The sequence below is a fragment of the Antechinus flavipes genome, chromosome 3 (genome assembly GCF_016432865.1).
Source record: "Antechinus flavipes isolate AdamAnt ecotype Samford, QLD, Australia chromosome 3, AdamAnt_v2, whole genome shotgun sequence".
Classification (NCBI taxonomy): Eukaryota; Metazoa; Chordata; class Mammalia; order Dasyuromorphia; family Dasyuridae; genus Antechinus; species Antechinus flavipes.
Window position 1 is genome coordinate 378,453,650 of NC_067400.1, and position 20,596 is coordinate 378,474,245.

A 20,596-nucleotide genomic window follows, 5' to 3' on the forward strand; every position below is an offset into this window, starting at 1 on the left:
TTTTTCCTTCTTCCTTCTACCTCTGTCCTCTTTCCTTCTTTCTCCTCCTCTTCCTCTTCCTCCTCCTCCTCCTTCTCTACTTCTCTTTGCTTATTTAAGCTTACTTATTAGTAAACTGAGGAGAAATGGAAAAGGGAAATAGTGGTAATGTTGCAAAACAGGGACAGAAGAGAATATCCATGTTACATTTAAAAAAAATTGTCAATGTACCATTTTTTAAATGCACAAAAAATCAAGGAGGTTAAGAAGGAAATACAAATACAGAGATAGCTGGAATTAATGTGCTAAATTGTATATAAAATAAAGCAAACATATATGATGGATATTCATATCTAATCCTGGTAGTCTATTCTTTGTATGAGAAAGTATTCATGTTTGATGTTCACCAAATTCAAAATAACAAAATATATTTTAGCAAACAAAGAAACACTACAGGGGGTGCCTGATTTGTTTCAAGCACCAGCCTTTTGAAAGCATTGTTCCACCAGCATTTTATGTATATATAAAAATTGCCCTCAGAAGATTTTGTAATACAAAATCATCAACAGCAAGCTTTTATTGCTTATCAACCACAATATTTAGACAATAGGTGGATGAGATTTATAGGTACCCAGAATTGATTTTTCTTAAGTTCTTTCTTCCTTTCAGGTGTCCTTAAGTGAGAGAAGGGCACAAGAACCAGAATTCAAGGTGGGGGAATAGGGAGGAATGGTGACAGTTGCTGAGATGAAAGGCCTAAACACCAAATAAGGCTGCCTGGAACATTTTCCCAGACTGAAGATTTAAGGACTGGGTGAGAAGGTTAAGAGAGTACTAGGTAGATCTTTATAAATATAAAAGGATAAACATAAACAATAGAAGGAGCCATTTCTCTGGAGGCATAAGCCTTGGATTCAGGTCCCATCTCTGATGTTCATTATAAGTTACTTTGCAATGGGCAAGTTATTTACCTTTCCTAGATCTTAGGTTTCTTATCAGTAAAAAGATTTAAAGGACCTTTATAAGCCACCTCCCCCATTCTGATTCAATGGCTCCTTCTTCAAATGCATAGAAAGGTGACAATAATTCTATTCAAAGAAAGTGGTAAAAAACTGATTTATTTTTCATTGTAATTCTTATCCTCTCTATCCCACAGATGTGAAGACAGAAGTAATATAAACATATTTAGAAGGCCCCAATGAACAAGTATTTATTAAATACTTATCTGGGCTGAATTTTGCTAGGCATAGTGGAAGATACAGGAAAATAAAAGATATAGTTCCTAACCTTAAAAGACTTTACTATCTTATTTGATCATAACAACAACCCTGGGAAGTAGGTGCTATTATTATCCCCATTTTATAGTTTAAGAAACTGAGGCAGAGACCAATATGGTTCTAGATGAATATTTACATATGTTTAAATGACTGTGTATATATGTGTGTCTGAATATAGGTAGATATATATGCATGTTGTTCCATGTATGTGTATATGTGAATATAAATAAGTATATGCATGTGAGTCTGTGGATAGGTGAGAATGTATATTTAGATATGTGTGAGTAAGTATGTGTGTGGGGGCAGAGGATGTGGGTGTGTGTACATCTGTGTACACACACACACACACATATATATGTATATATATATGTATATATATATATATATATACATATATATATACACACACACACACACATATATATATAATAATTGCAATTGAGGAAGGTGGGAGGAATGAAAAGGAAAGAAAAGTGAAGAAATAAGGCAGAAAGAGATTGGATAAATTGCCTCTTTCTGCCTCAGTTTCTTAGGTTGTTTGAACTTAAGTCTTCCTGACTCCAAACCTATCCAATATGCCACTAGATGCCTTTGGTACCTTGGACATATAAGTATAGAATAGCAGCATATAATTCAAGAGCATATATTATTAAATGTGAAATTTAAAGATAGGCTTGAAGATCATCTGCCATAAACTACAAAGGTTCAAGAAACTCTTTGAATCAACACACACTCAAAACTGTAGCTCAGGGGTATTTACTAATATATTTACTTTTATAAAATTAAGCAGAAAGGTTAAGAAGCAAAAGAAAGAACCCTAAGGTCAAAAACTAAATGGCCAGTTACACTGAGAGGAAAGAAAGTGGAGCTCTCAATGTAGATGATCTCTTCAAGAAGTTTAGCCATAAAAGGGAAGAGAGAAATAATTGACAGACAAATTAATTGAAGGTTTTTAGAGGATGAGGGGAACAAGGGTATGTTTGTAGGCAGTAGGGAAGTAACAAGTAGCAGGGGAAAGATTAGAGTTGTGAGAAAGTAGAGATGATAGAGGGGACATCTGTTGTAGAAGATGAGATGGAAGGGAATCCTCTTGGATAAAGACAGATTTGCCTTGGCAAAAGAAGGACCATCTTTTCATGTGAGATAGGATGAAGAAGGAGATAGTAGCAGAAGGATTCAAAAGAGAGAAGAGGTAGTTCTTAGTGAATGATCTCAATTTTTCAGTGAATTGTGAATCAAGGTTTTTAGCTGGTAGGATTGAGACGAAGACAAATCACAAGATTGAGAAAGAAATTTTTAAAAATCACTATAATGAGTGGGATGGTGAATCAATTAGGGAGGTATTAAAAGATTGCCTTTTCGCAGTGAGGATGCAGTTGAGATTATGTAACATAAATTAATAGATTCATTCAGTATAGTGAAAAAAATCAGGAAAGATATTAAGGAAAAGGTTAGACATAAGCCAAATCTTAAAAAAAAATAGGGTAGTTTCAAAGAGGGATAAAGGACATTTCAGATTAAATAGAACACTATGGGTGAAAGGAGACAGAAAGGAATTTTAAGATATGAATCTGTATTTCTTGAAATTGTTATTCCTTTTTGTTGTTGTTGTTGTTGTTTTGCCCCATCCATCCCAAGGGAAAATACTATAATGAGGCTCAAATTTTATTCTCTCATATACCCTTGGTGTTTTACAAAGATTTAAAATTATGCAGGGTAAGACATAGCCTTACTCTGTTATCTGAAAAGTGTTTCAAATACAGCTATACTCAGAAACACACTTGAGCATCATGAAAATTAATGATGGTTGGCCAGTTCATGTAACCCAGGAGGAAGGAAATGATAAACAGCTCGTTTTAAACTTTTAAATTGCTTTTTTGAAATTGAACTCTGCACCTGAATTTTTCCTTTACTTTGTGGGAAATCTGCTCAAACAACTATTTAAAAAGTAGAGTTTCATACTGCAATTAAAATACTATTTAATATATATAATTTTTCAACTCCCTGTGGGAGTGTATCAAGCTGTCGTTGTGTGCACATCTTTCTTTATATATGTGGACTTCCTTCTGCTATAAGAGGTAATAGTTGTGATTTGTAGACCAAATAATTGTGCTGTGATTTTGTTATCCATGCAGAATACTGGAATTTTTTATTAGGGGTTGCCTTTACAAGGTTATCAACTTCCAGAGATTTCCTTGAACTATCTGCTTTCTGGTTGTTTGGCTTTGCAAGAATATAGTTAGCATGCTAATCTTTTGAAGGAGAATGACATTCATCCTATACTTCCATTTCTCCTGGTAAATTGGTTCAACTGTTTAAAATGATAAGACATTTCCTTATTTTATCTGATCTTAATTCTCTGGTATTTTTTAATTGAAAAACCAGGGCTCCAGAAACAATGGGAATTAACTATGTGAAATTACTAGAAAGGGTAAAGAAAGCAGAAAGGAAAACGAACACTAAAAGTTCTATGTCTTAAAACAAAAATGGACACTATCAATTCTAAAGTAAAACTAAATATGTTCTCCCTGGAGCAAAAGAAGTGACAATCTGATTGCTAGTTGGTTAGGCACAGTTAGTTTTCTGGGCCAGTTCAGGTTCCAGAAGCATCATGTTTTAACATGATTTTGTGCCAGTTCCAAATGAATTTATTTCCTGAAAATTTGGATTAGATACAGAACTGCTATGTTGGAGAAAGTGTTCCAATATCCAGAAGATTTTTGGGTAACAGGAAGGTTTACTTTGGAGTCAATTTTAAATATCAAAAAAGTGACACCGCTACCTTTATCTCAACACTTAGATGTATGTATGTTTATATGTTTATCTATTTTTAACATTCATTTTTAACAACTTTGAGTTCCAAATTCTCTCCCATCCAACTCTCCTCTATCCATTGAGAAGGGAATCAATGTATCAATTATACATATAATTATACATGTGAAATCATGCAAAATATATTTCCATGTTAGTTGTATGTAAAAATAAAAAGAAAGGGGAAAATATATTTCAATCTTTATTGAGAATTCATCAGTTCTTTCTGGAGGTGGATAACATTTTTTATTGAGTCCTTTGCAATTGTTTTGGATCATTGTCTTGATCAGAATAACTTGGGTTTTTTTCCCTTACTAATATTTTATTTTCCCAATTACATGTGAAGATAGTTTTTAATATTCATTTTTGTAAGATTTTGACTTCCAAATTTTTTCCTACCTTGCTCCTCCCCAAGATAGCAAATAGTCTGATACAGGTTATATATGTACCATCATGTAAAGCATATTTCCATATCAGGCATGTTATGAAAGAAGACTCAGAGCAAAAGGGAAAAACCCAGAGAAAGAAAATACAGTAAAACTAAAAGTGAAAACAGTATTCTTCTATTTGCATACAGATTCCAGAGTTATTTGTTTTCCTGGATGTTGTCAGCATTTTCCATCATGAGTCCTTTGGAATTGTCTTGGATCATTGCATTGCTGAGAAAGTAGTTCATATACTACATCATGTTCAGTCATTCTTTAATAAAGGGCATCCCCTCAATTTCCAATTCTGTGTTACCCCAAAAAGAACTACTGTAAAAATTTTTGTACATATAGATCTTCCCCCTTTTGTTATCTTTGAGATATAAACCTTGTAATGGTATTGCTAGGTCAAAGAGTATGCATAGTTTTATAAAAAGGCTTTTGGTCATAAGTCCAGATTGTTCTCCATAATAGTTGGACCTGTTCACAACTCCAGCAGCAAGCACTTTTATATTCAAAAGACCCCCAAATGCTCTGTATTAAAATGCTTTTTTAACTCTGATATTTCTAAATGAAAGAAGAGGAAAAGAAATTCATTCCTTATCTCTTTCTGGGACTGGCATAATGAACCACACAAGTATGAAATAGTAGGTCTTTAACCAACAGTGACTACATTTCAACTTCAGAAATTTATTGTATTTGTGCCTTGATTGGTTATTAAAATTAATAAACTTGATGAAGTAAAGTAAGGATAGTGAACAGTACACTGAGCAGCTTCAGAGACTAAACGTGAAAAAAAAATTAGGTTTGTCAATTCAGTGGTAGTGAAGTATATTATTTATTAGCAGCATGGTGCCAGGTACACCATAAATACTTGTTGACAGATTGATCTTTGTATACTCAAGTGTTTACACCAACAACATTCATCAAAAAAAAAATCCATATTTTTGGTTGGGGCTTAATTCACTTTCAAAAGTCTCACACTTATTTCCCTAACAGAGAACTGAACTTCTTTGATTTTTATTTGCTTGTGAGATTTTTGGCTTCACTTTTCCTCCAAAGTGCTAAGAAATCACTTTCTTCTCCAAAAGATCCAAATGTGTTCTAATACTTTTTTATTTAATTCAATAAAAGCACATTAAGCACCTGCTATTTGTCATCACTGAAGGATCAGCTGAGGATAGGAAACAAACCCTTGGTTTCATTGGTAAAGGGATCCTCCCAGATTCCCTTTATAAAATCAGAACAGCTCCTTCTCTGCAATCTCAGCAAGTTTTAGAGAGTTGTCTAGGACATTGAATACTTAAGTGACTTGCCCCCAATCCACACAACCCAGTGTGTATCAGAAGGGGGGAATTAAAACCTGGTCTTCTTGGCTGTAATACTACTTCTCTACCCACTATAGCATGTTGTTCTTAAAGCAAGAAGATATTTAAAATTAGTCTTATGATTTCTTCCCCCCCATACATACCATGAAAAGATAAAGCTATTATGAAAAGAGAATAGAGTACTAGGTCCTAATACATTAGTAGCTGACTTTGTAGTCAAGAAGACCTGGATTCAAGTTCAACCTGTGACACATACTGATTGTGGGATCATGGGGAGGTTATTTAAGCTCTTAGTTTTTTTTCCTCCATTCCCTTCCCTCTCTAACTCTTTGAAATTGTAGAAGAATTGCCATACTAAGTTTCCATATCAAGTAGCTTCTCACATAGATAAAATCATAGATAGAGTAGGGATAGGAGGAGTTTAGCTTAAAATAGGGTTGAGGATCATAGGTTTTGTATAGAATAAGAAAATCATTCCATTGAGTCTATTCTTGAGTCCAGGCTATGACATGTAAAGAGAGAAAATATTATTTAACATTATATTAATAGCCACTTATTAAAATGGGATCCAAGCTTTTCTCCTCATTTCCTCATTAAAATCCAGTACTTAACCTGTTAAAGTTAGTCTCTGAAAGACATGATGTGAGATTAACACTAGCTCAGTGTTATTAATGATAGTAATGGTATTAAGTGCAACATTCTCTCATTTGAGCCTCAAAACAACCCTTTGAATTTATTGATATTGTCCCCATTTCACAGATGGGACAACTGACATTGAGATATGTTGCCTATGGTTTCATAATTTATAAGAGGCAATGCTACATCCTTCTGATTCCACTCTAGCTGATAATGTTATTAATACAGCCTAATGTGACTACATTTGCTTACAATATAATTTCTAATAATAGCTCACAATTACATTGTGTTTTATAGCTTTACAAAGTGCTTTCTTCATACCAATCCTGTGAAGTACATGTGCAAATGTTACTATTTTGTAGATGAGGAAAATGAAACTCTGAGATGTGAAGTAATTTGGCTGAAGTCCCCCAGCTAGTAAATGTCATGTCTGAGACTCCAAACCAAGTCTTCTGACTCCCAAGCCATGCCCTTTCCCACTGTACTGTTATGTTATGTGCCAGGAACTTTGTAAACACTGATTGGGTGAAGAAATTAGTCTTATTTTAAGAAGTACATGTCTCGGGTAGACATTTTTAGAAATGACTGCTATCATTTGGTCCTTAAGTTGACACTAGTGTTATGACAGATTGTAAACATCTTTTAGGTCATCCTCATTCTTTCATGGAGATGTACCCTAAAACATTGTAGATCTATTTTTCTTTTAAAGACTTGGTGAAAAGTGTAACCACAATATCTTTTGGAAGCCTTTTCAAGTGTTTAACAACACTCACTGCTAAAATGTATCCCATAAAACCAATTCAAAACCTTCATGTTGCAGTTTTCCTTAAGAATAAATAAATAAGTTAATAAAAACTCAATGCACAGAACAAGAAGAGAGAGAATCACTGGTCTCAGTATGATTATAATATAATCAATGCTTGTTAAATCACTCTTTAGCCTTCTTTTCTTAAGGCTAAATTGGCTGGTTTCCCTTTATCTTTCCTCATAGATCTAATTTCCCAAACCTTTCTCTGTAAGCCTCCTATTGATTGCTGAAGTCCAGAATTAAAATGGTGTCTACTTAGGGTCTGGTTATTCTGGTTAGGATACTTTCCCAGTTGTTATATATGAATGACCTCATAGAATATATACACATACACATACATATACATATGTGTGTGTCATATATATTTACACACATATGATTATTACCTCTGAACTATCTAGAGAATGTTCATGTTACATATGCTTGTGTGTATGTGCATATATACATACATGTACACACACAAAGAGGAAGAAAGCATTAATTGATTTTTGACCCCTGTTAGGTGTGAGATCTGGATTAAATTGCTTAAACTCTTGGTTCTCCCATGTAATTCACTAAGATTAAAAATCTCAAAATGGTTGCTGCTATGTATTGATAAAGGTAGTTTCCTCACCAAGAGATCCCCACATCCATGAAGTCACAGATTTGGGCAAAAAGTTATTTCACATTCTAGTCATGTGATCCATTTGATGATATTTATACTAAATCACATCTTAGGGGCTGGAGTTGTAGCACATATTGAGTGTTTGTCTCTCAGACAAAAGACAGAAGTATTTCTTCCCAGATAGTTCTCTTGATATCAGTCAGGAATTAGGATCAGACAACGCTACCAGAAATTTTGGAAAAAAGTTAAGTAACCTGAAGTTACTCAAGATGGCTGTCACTATCACCCAGTATTTGAATGTCTAGTTTTCATAAATGGGTAAAAATAGGAAGGGGGTTGAGGTTGGCATGGTAAAAACCCCTTCCTAGATCAGTATCATGAAAGCCTGTCAAAGCTGCTTCATGGAAGACATTGTATGCTGGAATAGTGCTAGACCCTCACTAAGGAACTCACTTAAATGCTTATTGAGGTAAATATCACCACTACCATAATCATAGAATTCAGGTAGATTGTAATTGTTCCTTTTTTCTTTTTTAGCAGGGAGGACAGAAGTGATAAGTATAGGGGAGACCCAACTGAACACTGGTAGATATACTAAGGATTTCAAAAAGATAAGGCAAGGTGAGTCAGGAAGATTACTTCTCTGTGTCCTAGTTTCCTCATCTGTAAAACAGAGAAATCACATGTATTATTGGCACAGTGAATACAATATTAGATATGGAGTCAGGAGGATTTGAGTTCAAATCTTGCTTTAGATAATTAGGGTTAGGTTAGCCACATAGGAGCTATAAAATATATGGTAGAAAGACAGTACAGTTTACAAAGTGATGTGATTCTTGTAATGTGCAATAAGTGAAAGATGACTTGATTTAATTATGACTGAGATAATGTAGAAAATCTCCAGAAAATGTTAGTGCTAAAGACTTGGATGAATTTTAGAAGAGGATTAGATCAAGACTAAAAAAAAATATTATAATGCTAGTTCTGCTTCTTATTAAATGGGTGACAGTAAAAAAGTCATATCCTCTCTCTTTGCTACTATTTCTTGATCTATAACAATAGAATTAAAAGCTATCTACTCTGTCCTAATTTGTAAGGTTGTTGTAAGGATCAAATGAGATTATATGAAGATACTTGGAAAATTGGAGAGCTTTTTTTTTTCCCTGAGGTTTGTGAAGCAAATCTTAAAATGTAAGGTTTGAAGAAGATGGGATCAGGAGAGAGTTCATAACTCTTTGTACATAGTTCCATGTGTGCAAAAGGGCTTTTGTTTCTGAGTGATACTTCACTGGAGACTTCTGAGTAATACTACACTGGAATATACTTTAAGTTGCCTTTTCTAGTACAAAATTTGATTTAGTGTAATTCAATCTCAAAGGAACTAACAGAGGGACTAAATTATGACAATCTCATCTCCCTGTCTTGTCCTATGGAAAAGACTTCTTAGGACAGCCCTATAAATATAGTAAAACTAGTTGGTGTAGTAGATAGAACTGTGTTTGGAATTAGGAAGAACCAAATTTAAGTCCCATTTCAGACAGTTACTTGCTATCTAATGATATACAGCAAGTCATTTTTCCCCACCTCAGTTTCCTTGTCTATAAAATGGCAGTAATAATAGAACCTTATCACCCAGAATTGTTGTGGGGATTAAATGAGATAATATTTGTAAAGGGCTCAGCACGGTATCTAGCACCAAGCAGAAGAAATACAAATTCTAGCTTATATGCATAGGTATTAGCCATATAAAGAGCTTCTTTGAAGTGCTATATAAATGCTAGCTAGTAAATGTATGGTTTTCCTAATCAAATCTAAATGTAAAATAATTTTTGAATACCACAATAATGCATCCAACTTAAGGGTCATTAATATGATTCTTTAATTTCACTAAGCTTTCTCATTGTGGCAAGTAAAATAATGGACCCTCCCCAAATCAGGTCTGTGCACTGAGGAGCAAGTTCATAAATTCACAAGGACTAGGAAGAGGAGGCATGTGCCATGATGATAAATGAGTTGCTCAGTTAACATTCTCCAAAACTGAAAATGATATCTGGGTAAACCAAAACTAGACATCTCTGTGTAAAAATAAACTTTCCTCCCCATAGCAACTAGTTAATTTTTAGTTTGAAAGGATAAAATGATCTATTTGTTTCTTTGTACGTTTGCAGTTGATCTAGATGCAGGTTTTGATGGAATCAGATGAAGAGTTGGAGAGGATTTTCTAGATCATGCAATCACTCCCTCTCATTTTATAGGTTTTATAGATGATACTTATTTTTTGCCAACAAAAGCTTATTAAAAAAATCTCTTAGTAATTGTGGTGACTTTATACTGTCATTTAGCTAATAATTCTAGGTATAATATATACTTAAGACAAACATCACATATTGTACTTGCCTTAAACTCATGATTCAAATAATCTTGGTAATTTCATTGTCTAGGAAATCTTGGAGGACTTCTAATCCAAACCCTTCATTTTGTAAATGAAGAAAACAAGACCCAGAGATGATAGAGTATTTGATCGAGTCAAGCAGGTCACAATTAAGGGGCAAAGGTAGAATCTGAATCTGGGAACTCACATTCTACATCTGTTGCACTTTTCACCACATCAGACTGCCCTCTTGGTTTGGTGCTTTGCTGAAATAACAGAAAGCAAGCTTTGGAATAAGAGGGCATGAATGTCAGTCCCAGCTCTACCTTTTGTTGCCTTTGTGGCGTAATTGGTTGGTTGTTGTGCTTCATTCTTGAAGAGGACAAAATGACATCAATATGTAAGAGTTGAATTATAGTGTGTCCGACTGTGGCTGATCTGCCCTAAACCAGCTTAGAATATTTAGGTAGGACACAAATGTCCTGTGAACATTTGGGGTGAATTCTCTTAATTCTTCTGAGCTAACTCAATTTTGCTTTGCTCATAGAGCATAACACCTTCTCTGAGAAGAGCACACTAGCCTGGGTGGTCTTATGTCAGTGTCTCCCTTGTCCTACCTTGAGAGTGTTCTTGTATCACATGAGGCAAGTTTCTGAATCTCGATGTGTCTTAAATTTCTTTATCAGGATTGAACTAGATTAAAGGTTCTTAAACTGGGACCTGCAAAATCACAAAGGATCTATGAATAGATTTCCGTGGCTCAAGGAACTTGGAGGGGAAAAATGATTAAAAATTTCATTATAATTAGTTTTCTTTGTAATGCTATATATATTTGTTTGTTTTTAGAAACATTTTTCTCACAATTCCAAATGTCTAGTGGATATCTCAAATTAGATGTTCTATAGGCCAATGGTGTTGTGATGCATGAAAAATCCTGAGAAAAAGAATTTCTGGATTATTAATAATAAATTTATTAAATTGAGCTAATTATTGATAAATTTGATAATCAGTGGTTTCAGAAAACCAAAAAACACCTCTCTCAATGGAGACACTGAATACTTTAAATACTTTTGTAAAAGAGAACGTCCCTGACAAGTGAAAAATAATCCTGATTGGTGAGCCTTTAATAAATGAAGACTTGGACTGAGAATGCTGGCTTGATCATGAGACTCCACTGCCTCCAGCAATCTGGAAAGGGGATATATCACCATCAAGACCACTCTGGTTAGTTTTTTCCTTCACCCTAAATTCTAATAGAGGGGTACAAGGATAGTACTTCCCCCCTTGGGGCAGGAACTAGTCCAGGCTGGATTCTGTTTACTCTTTAAACAGAAGTAAGGTTTTCTGTTTGGGTGGGTGAGGCCCAAGATTCCAAGATCAAGGAGCATGTTACTTGAGAGTTAGAGCAATCTCATCAATCAGCCATGTCTTTTAAAGACTGACTTTTTTTTACTGGGACTGGGCCTCAAAATGAGGAAATATAAGGAGAAAAGGATCCTAATTTAATAATTGATTATTAATATAATAGCAAATTTTTTTTCTCTATGTCAAACTCAAATAGAAACAGGCTACATATTGACTTAGTTTTAAAATGTAACTATCTATATTTTATTGTCTTTTTATTTATTTTGTCAAATATTTTCTATTTTAATTTAGTTCAGGCCACAATTGAGGCTGTTGTGGGCTGCATATAGCCTTTTGGCTATATGTTTGACACCTCAATTGTAGATAATTTAAACTAACATGTCCAAAACTAAATTTATTATTTCCCCCCTTTAATCCTTCCTTCTAACCTGCCTGCTGCTATTGAGAACATTATGGACCTCCCAGTTACTCCGGCTTGCAACCTAGATGCAATCTTTGATTCAGTCTTTCTTTCCCCCCTTTTCATGAATACTCCAGGGGCTCCCTATCACATTTAGAATCAAATGTAAAATACTCTGGCTCTTAAAAGCCTTTTTAAATCTGGTCTCTTGCCAGTTATACTTTTCTCTCCTTCACATACATTCTGAGCCAGCAACACCAGCCCCTTTCCTGTGTCATAAAATGACTTGACCTTCCCTGCCTGGGATGGTCTCCCTTCTCATGTCCACCTCTTGATTCTCTGGATTCCTTCATGTAACAGACAGAATCTTACTTTGTACAAAAGGCCTCTTCTATTCTCTTGTAATACTACTTCCCTTTGAGATTATCTTATTTGTACATAATTGTTTGCATGTTGTCTCTCCCATTAGGTTGTGAGCTCCTTGAGGATAATAACTGCTGTTTCTTTCTTTAGAATGCCTAGAATATAGTAATTTACTTAACAAATACTTGTCAACTTGACTTCTGAGAATTGGTCCACAGGCTTCACTAGACTAGCAAGAGTGGATGGAAAATCTTCTCCTCCCATAAATACCGTGGTCCTAGAAAACAGCATTTTCTACTGTAATAAAGCTTGTCTGAAATCCCATAGTAACCTAGTAATGAGAATGGAAAGAATACTCGTGCTGAGGACTTTATGGTACAGAACATAAGCTCTGGAGTTGGAGGACCAGGAGTTCTGTCTTCAGATCTCTTCTGTTATTCACTACCTCTTTGACCTTGGGCAGATGATTTTCACTTGATGGGTCTTAGTTCCTGAATTGAGGACGTAAAATGAGAGGTTTTGATTAGTGAGGATTCGGGTGGTAGAGCTGATCTTGGAGATAGAAAGATGAGTTCAAATTCAACCTTAGAAACTTAATAGCTCTGTGGTTTGTGACTTAACTTCCTTTTGCTTTAGTTTCCTCAACTTTGAAGTGAAATAATAACAGCACCTATCTCAAAGGCTTGTTGAGAGAATTACATAAATGAGATCATATTTGTAAAGAAGTTAGCACAGTGCCTGACACTCCCCTTCTCTCAATGGTCTTTAATCTCTAGATTTATGATCCTGTGAAATTCAAACCATCACATTTTCTTATTGATTTAATTTTTCACATTTGTTGAAAGATTTCAAGTAATGTGTTCAAATATTTACTAACCTAGCAATTCAATGTGATGTATTGACATTTTCTTTTTAATTGTGTTACTATTTATTTGAAGCTGCAGAGAAGCAGATATAAGCTTGATATAAAAGAAAATTTATTTCAAAAAAAGAAAAAGAAAAGTAATAAAATTTTTGCTGTGTTAAAACACAAACCTCTATTATGTCCACTGTGTTATTTTTAAAAGGATACAATGAATTCAAGTTTCAAAGCCAAAAAAAAAAACTTTATAATTTTCCAAGAAATTGAATGGCTTGAGATATGGATGCTATCTGATGTGTTGTGCTAGGATTTGAAATCATGATTTTTCACTTCAACTCCTAAGAAATCACTTTCAGCCTGTCAGGGATGTTCAAGTTAGCCTTTGGATATCAGCCCTAGGAAATGGCACTTTTCCAAGTCTAACTTGGAATACTCTCTTCATCTAGAGCTTCCTTACTCCCACTTCTTTTAACAAGGTAGAATGATTGATTCTCGTGTGCAGTGAAGCTTGGATTTCCTTACAATCCACATATATCAACCCAGGCTTGGACTTCCTTACACTCAACTTAGAACTGTATCAGCATAGGCTCTCCCGAGCAAGTTAATGGAGAGAATGGAGCTAGGGTCTCTCTTTTCCTTTGGACCCTTCTTTCAATAGGAAGGAGGTCGAGGGAGGAAGAAGAGATGGTTTGGATGTTCCTTGAGACCTCAATGAGGATGTTAGTTTTCCCTTCTGGTCTTTGGAGCAATATTAGCCCTTGGGAAAAATTGTGAAATAACTTGGTATTTTTCTTTGCTGCCCTATCACTTACAGTCCTAGACTTGGCCTTCCCTGCCTGGGATGGTCTCCCTTCTCCTTAGCCTCTTCTCCTAACTGTTGACACTAATCCTCACACTTCCATCTCTTAAGTCTCACTGACATTTGTATCAAGTATTTATTAAGCATCAACTATATGTCAGATGCTAGGAATTGTTGGTGTTGGGTTTTTTTGAGTCATTTTAGTTATATCCGTTTCTTTATGACTCCACTGGATTTTCTTGGTAAAGATACTGGATTTGATCTAGTATCTTTACCAAGAAAATCCAGTGGAGTCATAAAGAAACGGATTTTACAAATGAACTGAAGAAGATTTTACAAATGAACTGAAGAAGAAAAGGGCAAACCAGTCCAGTATCATTTTACAAATGAGGAATGAGGCAAAAAATGTTAAGTGACTTACCCAGAGGCACACAAGCAATAAGTATCTGAGGCTGAATACAAAGATATCCCTTACTCAAAGAGCTTGTGGCCAAATAGGCAGGTGAAGATGACACATATAGGTATAAATAGGCATAAAATAGATTCAAGGTCATTTTGAGGGGAAAGCATCAGCAGCTGAGGAGACTGGGAAGGGCTTAGTGTTCTGTACAACCTAATGGGCTGATGAGTTTCTCAGTAATTAAGCATGATGTCTTTGGTCAGTGCTGTCTTTTCATGCATGTACCTACTAGCTTTCCTTTGTGAACAAAAGAGTCCATTGTGCATCGTGCAGAAACCAAGGGATTAGTTTGGTATCTGAGTCTCACCAGTAGAAGGCAGTAATTGCTTAGCTTTCCTCAGATCAAGATGGATCACAGCATCTTCCTAGGTTCTAGCAAGAAAAAAAATTTGATACTTCTGAATAAATGGGCTGTAAAACAGACACTTAATGTAGCTCTGCCATTTCCCTTTTGCATTCTCCATTTGATAAGACTCTCTTTTTCCTTTCTAGGTTTATGAATTTGGGGTTTTTCAGTGATTCAAGGCAGCATGTTGCCCCTCGGTCCTGGTTTAGCTGTAGCTTGTCTTCAGATCTTCATCTTCTCTGAAAACTGGGCTTTGGCCAAAAACATCAACTTCTACAGCGTGAGACCTCCTCTTGATCGTAAGTAGCTGGTTGCCATCCAGATGCTTCTGCCTTGTCAGGGAACCCCTTTAACATCTGTTTGAGCAGATCACAAATCTGTCTTCTTTTGGGGATATTTGGGTCCTGCACAGACTAAGACAGGCATTTGTCATCTTCTGTGGTTTAGCACCCATGAGAATAAAAGATATTGTCTAAATTTCTTAGCACTTTGGAGTGCTTTGGTTGTCTTGGAGTCCCTTTCTTGTTCATTTTCAAGTCTATTTAAGCATAGCCCTTTAAAACCCATCCTTTCATTCTTCTGTTTCTCCATGGTTTAAATGAGAAATATTGCAGGGCTCTTATTGACCTCTGCATTGCAGAAGTGTCTTACATAGAGGTTCATAAAGTATAGGAACGAGAGAGAGCGAGGAAAAAAATCCTAGCTTGCAAAAGTTTCTGCATAATTGATATCATACTAATTTCCCCAAATGGCCAGATTAGCATTTTTGAAAATGAAAAACTACTTGGGAATTTTGGAGGGTTATATTTTCTACATCTGCATTAATATTGTAGCAAATCATCACCAGCAATAGATACAGAGAGCCCCATTAATATTCAGCTTCCAAATAAGTAAATGACAACTCGTTATGGAGCTCATTCTGGGGGAAATAGTAGTTGTGTATGTGTGCGTGGGTGCGTGTGTGTGTGTGTGTGTGTGTGTGTGTGTGTGTGTGTGTGTTTGCATCCCTGTGTGCAGTTTTCCTTATCCAATCATAAGCATTTTGTCTTATTGTGGCTCACCAAACAGAATGCTTTTTTTTGGCTTCTTTAAACACCAAAGTCTGATTACAGCTGGGCTGTGAACTCGGGTTCTTTTGGAGAAGACAGAAGTGGAATGGAGCAATTTAGTCTTTAAATCCATATCCATGGAGTTGTATTTATTGAAAAAGAGAATTCTAACCAACCTCTTCATCATGAGGGACCAATGAAAGCTGCCTGATCTCCTGCCTGAATGTTTTGTACCCCTTTGCTTTGTCCTCACTTTGATTTCTTTTCTTAAGGACATGGGAGACAGCAAGTGCACATCTCTACACATAAAAGCAGGAGTATTATTAATGGCCAATTTAAAATGTGATAACTCCAGTGTCCTGGGAGCTTAATTATATAAAGCAATGTCAAAGTATAGCTTTTCCCCTAAAGGCTTATTCTAGGATGGAAAAGCCACAAAATACTAAAAGTACAGGTTTTCACAATACTTAGATTTTTCGCAAATTAAGCTGGACACATTTTTAAATCTAAGCAAAGCTAAAAATGTATCTATATATGATGTTTTCATTTTTTTTGCCCTCTGAACTTTGACCTTCAATACTTGGTCAAGTTTTTTGTTTTGTTTTGTTTTGTTTTTTTAACCTAGAAAGCTGTCTTCTTTTATGGAAGAAAGAGCTGACTGGTAGAAAGAGCAGTGCCTCTGGATTCAGAGGACTAGAGTTCAAATCCCATCTCTGATATTATTTGTGTGATTTTAGACAAGTTGTTAACTCCCAGAGCTGTAGCTTTCTTATCCATAAAAGGAGGAGATTGGTTTTGATGAGCTCTGAACTTCTTTCTAGTTCGGTAGCTATCATCCAGAGATCCAAAGATTGGGGGGCTGGGGCCTGTTTTTATTTCTTTTTCTTTTTCAGTTCTTTGCTAATCCTCCCTATTCTTTACACTGGACCTGGAGTAAGAAAGTCTTGATTTTAAATCTCCTTGTAGATATTTACTAGCTATGTCAACCTGGACAAGTCATTTAATCTTAATTTACCTCAATTTTCTCATCTGCAAAATGGTGATAATGGCAATAACACCTGCCTTCCATGGTTGTTGTGAAGATCAAAGGAGATAATATTTATAAAGCACTTTGTGAATTTTAAAGCACTACATAAATGCTGGCTTATTATTACTGTTGTTTAATATAAGATAGAAATATGCTTAAATCTCTCATTTCTTCAGTATGTGAAAGAAGGGACTGAGTGTTTAATCCAGTATCTTATATATTGGTATTAATTTCCTCAAACATGGAAGCCAACAAAGTAGAATTTTGGGCCTCTGATTCTTGACTAGCCATTCTGATTCAAGTCTCTCCCTAACTCTGAGTAGAAATTTTTCTTTTTATCTTTAATTAAGAAAGTTTAAAAAAAACTCTAAAGTTTAGCCTGTTGTAGAAACGTCAAAGCTTGATTGTACTACATTATAGTCTCCTTTTAATGTGTGAGAAACTACCTCCAAAGGAAGAGAAGGAGATCAGCAACTTGCCTGCAATTTATAGATGTAGAGAATTGTATGCACATAGGGAAATTAAGTAAATGGGTCATAGTCACACAGCCTGGCACTTAGTCTGTAGTAATCACTTAATAAATGCTTGTTGAGTTGTTGTCTTATGTCAGATTCAGGACTTAAACCCAAGTGTTTCTGACCACAAGATTTGCGATTTATTTACTCTTCCATGCTGCTTCTCTGTTACAGAATGCAGCATATAAAATTCCTAGCCAAATGTAATGCCATTACTATAAGCACAAATAAGTAGAATTATTTTATTTTAAACGCATATATAAAAGCAGCTAGGATGAGATCTTATCAAAATATATGAATTTAGTCAGATCATGTACTATGAAACTTAGCTACAAAATGTTATTATGAGTATAAAACAATAAGCTTGATTTTCATAAGTGGTTTGGAGTACTAGTCACTTTAATTTTTAATAACAAATAGTGAAAATAGGTCTGATAGTTCACAGCAAGAGATGCCAGTCTTGTTTCTTAATGTCCATTTATTAAGGGATTAATGTTGAACTAATGAAACCTCCTATCTTGTCTAATGCTTGAGATATTTTCTTTTTCTCAGCCACATCTAACTCTTCAAATTTCTTTAAAGCCACACCGTTTCCAAACAGCTTCAAATGTTTTACCTGTGAAAATGCCGGGGATAATTATAACTGTAACAGATGGGCAGAAGATAAATGGTGTCCACAAAGTAAGTGTGCTGGATTTTGGAAGATACCCTTTGATGATCTCATTCACTTAGATTTTTCTTGACTCATCCATGGTATAGACTTTGAGCGTAATGGGATTAACATACCAACAGACTGATGGATGTTCTCTAAGTATGACATACTAGAACAATGTGTCCTGTGATCTTGCCAACTGGCTTAGGCCCAGTTTCCAGCTAGTGTCCTTAATAAAGATATTTACTAAAGGGTACATGTTAGAGAAAAAATACACACAAAACTGATAACCTATATCACATATATTTGGGGCTAACGCTACCATATCAGACATGTCTACTACCTAAGTAAATTATAAGGATTTCTCTACCTTTTTGGGCAGTAAGGTGGCACAATGGATGACCTGAGTCAGGAAGAACTGATCTCAAATAGTCTGAGACATATATTAGTTGTATGGCCCTGATCTCAAATCACTTAAGTCTGTTTGCCTCAGTTTCCTCATCTGTAAAATGGAGAAGGAAATGGCAAACCACTTCAGATTCTTTGCCAAGAAAATATCAAATGGGGTTATGAAGAATTGGAAATGTCCGAAAAAAGACTAAAGAACAATAATAAAAGTATGAGATAATCCTGGAAAGAGAGACTGAAGCCAGATAGGAAGGATTTTATACCACAGAGAAGTTTGTGTTTTATCCTAGAGGCAATAAGGAGCCAAGAGAGCTTCTTGAGCAAGCTTTGTCATTAGTTCTAATTTCTTAGGAATAGAATTTTATGATTAAAATGCATAGAATACAGCATTAATTAATTGTTTTTGGGCTTCCAAAAGTAGGGAATGTGGCAAAATATATTCAAGGAATTAAGAAAAGAATTTTTTTCCTTTATTGGCTTCAGCACCTCAAAGCCTACTTCCTTCTGGTTTCACAGATAGCATTTCAGAAAAAGTTATACTTATGAAAGGAAATTTACTTAGTTATAGCACAGACAATTTTATTCAGAGCAATGCAAGTATAGCTAGCAAGCAGACATCATTGGTTCTGCCGATCACAGCTTTCCTGCCACTGTGTTGTCTATAATGACTGGTTGTCAGATGCCTAGGGGAAGATTCCTTGTATGCTGACTTTCTGGTTTCCAACCTATCAGGATGGATAAGATTTTAGGAAAAGCTTGTCTGGCATACATGGCAGAGCCCTGAGAAATACTGCTCCTGCCACAGATTGTAGCTCAAGTACCAGTGAAATGGGAAAAAAAAAAAGTTGATTATGCTAACAATACTTTATCTTGAATCAGTTTTAAAATTCTATATTGATTTATTATGACATCTTGTTTTGAAGCCAGTGTCCCCATTTTTCTTTGTTGTTATTCATCCTTTGTTCTCAAAGAGGACCGATGACATCAGGAAGGAGATGTCTTGACTTGCAAGTGAATTGGATTTAAGAGAGGTGGAGCTGTGAGAAGTCATTGGTCTCACTCTCTCTTCCAGAATCATCTGAGTCTGGTGGCAAGACATAGTTCAGGATGACTGGCAATGGCCCAGGGTACACTGGCAGACCTTGGCCTTTTTAAGCCAACGTCTTTTCCAGGTCTCTGAGGCAATACCTATTCAGTAGTTAAAGTTTAATAAGAACTGAGGTAAAAGATGACCTACTTTGCCATCACAAAAGAATCAATAAGAGCTAGGAAGACCTTAAATATAGTCTGTAATATACCTAAGGTTTTATTTCTATTTCAACCAACTTTGAAACTAAGATTCCCACTGCTGTTTTATTCCTTTAATCATTTCCCTTAATCCTTTCTGATCCATGCCATGGATGAATGTCATTTTTTGAGCAATGCATTTTAGATTTTCCCTTTTAACCTTGAACATGCTTCAGGGAAGTAGGAAAGAGGGGACATGAATGTCTATCCTCAAATTCACTTTCCTCATTGATTTTTTTCACCTTTGGGGTGTTGATTCAGAAATTACTTCTTGCTTGATCTGCAAATTTTTAATCCATTTTGTCATATATTAAGTGAAGTCATTTTAAATTGGGATGTTTTTTGCTATTTCTAAATTTTAAAATGGCATCCTCCATTCAACATGTTCTTTTATGTTGTGTGTGTGTACGTTTTTTAAAAGAGAAATTGGCTTTCATTTTTGGTTGGTAATGTTAATGTTGTGAAACTTGTGTGTTTATGGAATTGATGTGGATGGAAAAATTGAGTAACTGTATATTCACCCAGGCTCCAATGATACTAATAATCTAAACTTGTCATTAATGATATAATTTCTTGCTTTTCTTTTATATTTACTAAAAATAGTTCCTTAGCTATTTATCTTTGTTGTTACTATATCTTATACTATATACTCTCTCTCTCTCTCTCTCTCTCTCTCTCTCTCTCTCTCTCTCTCTCTCTATATATATATATATATATATATGTATATATATATATATATATATATTACATTTTAGTACTTTTCTAGTTTTTATATTTTGGTAATAAGGAATTGAATGTAACAGGATGTGATTTATTTATTGTTT

The 20,596-nt window shown here is 35.1% G+C and overlaps 1 protein-coding gene across 4 annotated transcripts in view; it reads left to right on the top strand.

Annotated features, from left to right (window-relative positions):
• The window catches only part of LYPD6B (LY6/PLAUR domain containing 6B), a 217,819-nt gene that overhangs the window by 191,051 nt on the left and 6,172 nt on the right, over positions 1 to 20,596 (top strand). For all 4 annotated transcript variants that reach the window (XM_051985857.1, XM_051985855.1, XM_051985856.1 and 1 more), the window contains 2 exons: positions 14,981 to 15,133; positions 18,008 to 18,106. In XM_051985857.1, coding sequence (XP_051841817.1) covers positions 15,019 to 15,133; positions 18,008 to 18,106 — 214 coding nt within the window. In that variant the 5' untranslated portion in view covers positions 14,981 to 15,018. The remainder of the gene's footprint in view (positions 1 to 14,980; positions 15,134 to 18,007; positions 18,107 to 20,596) is intronic.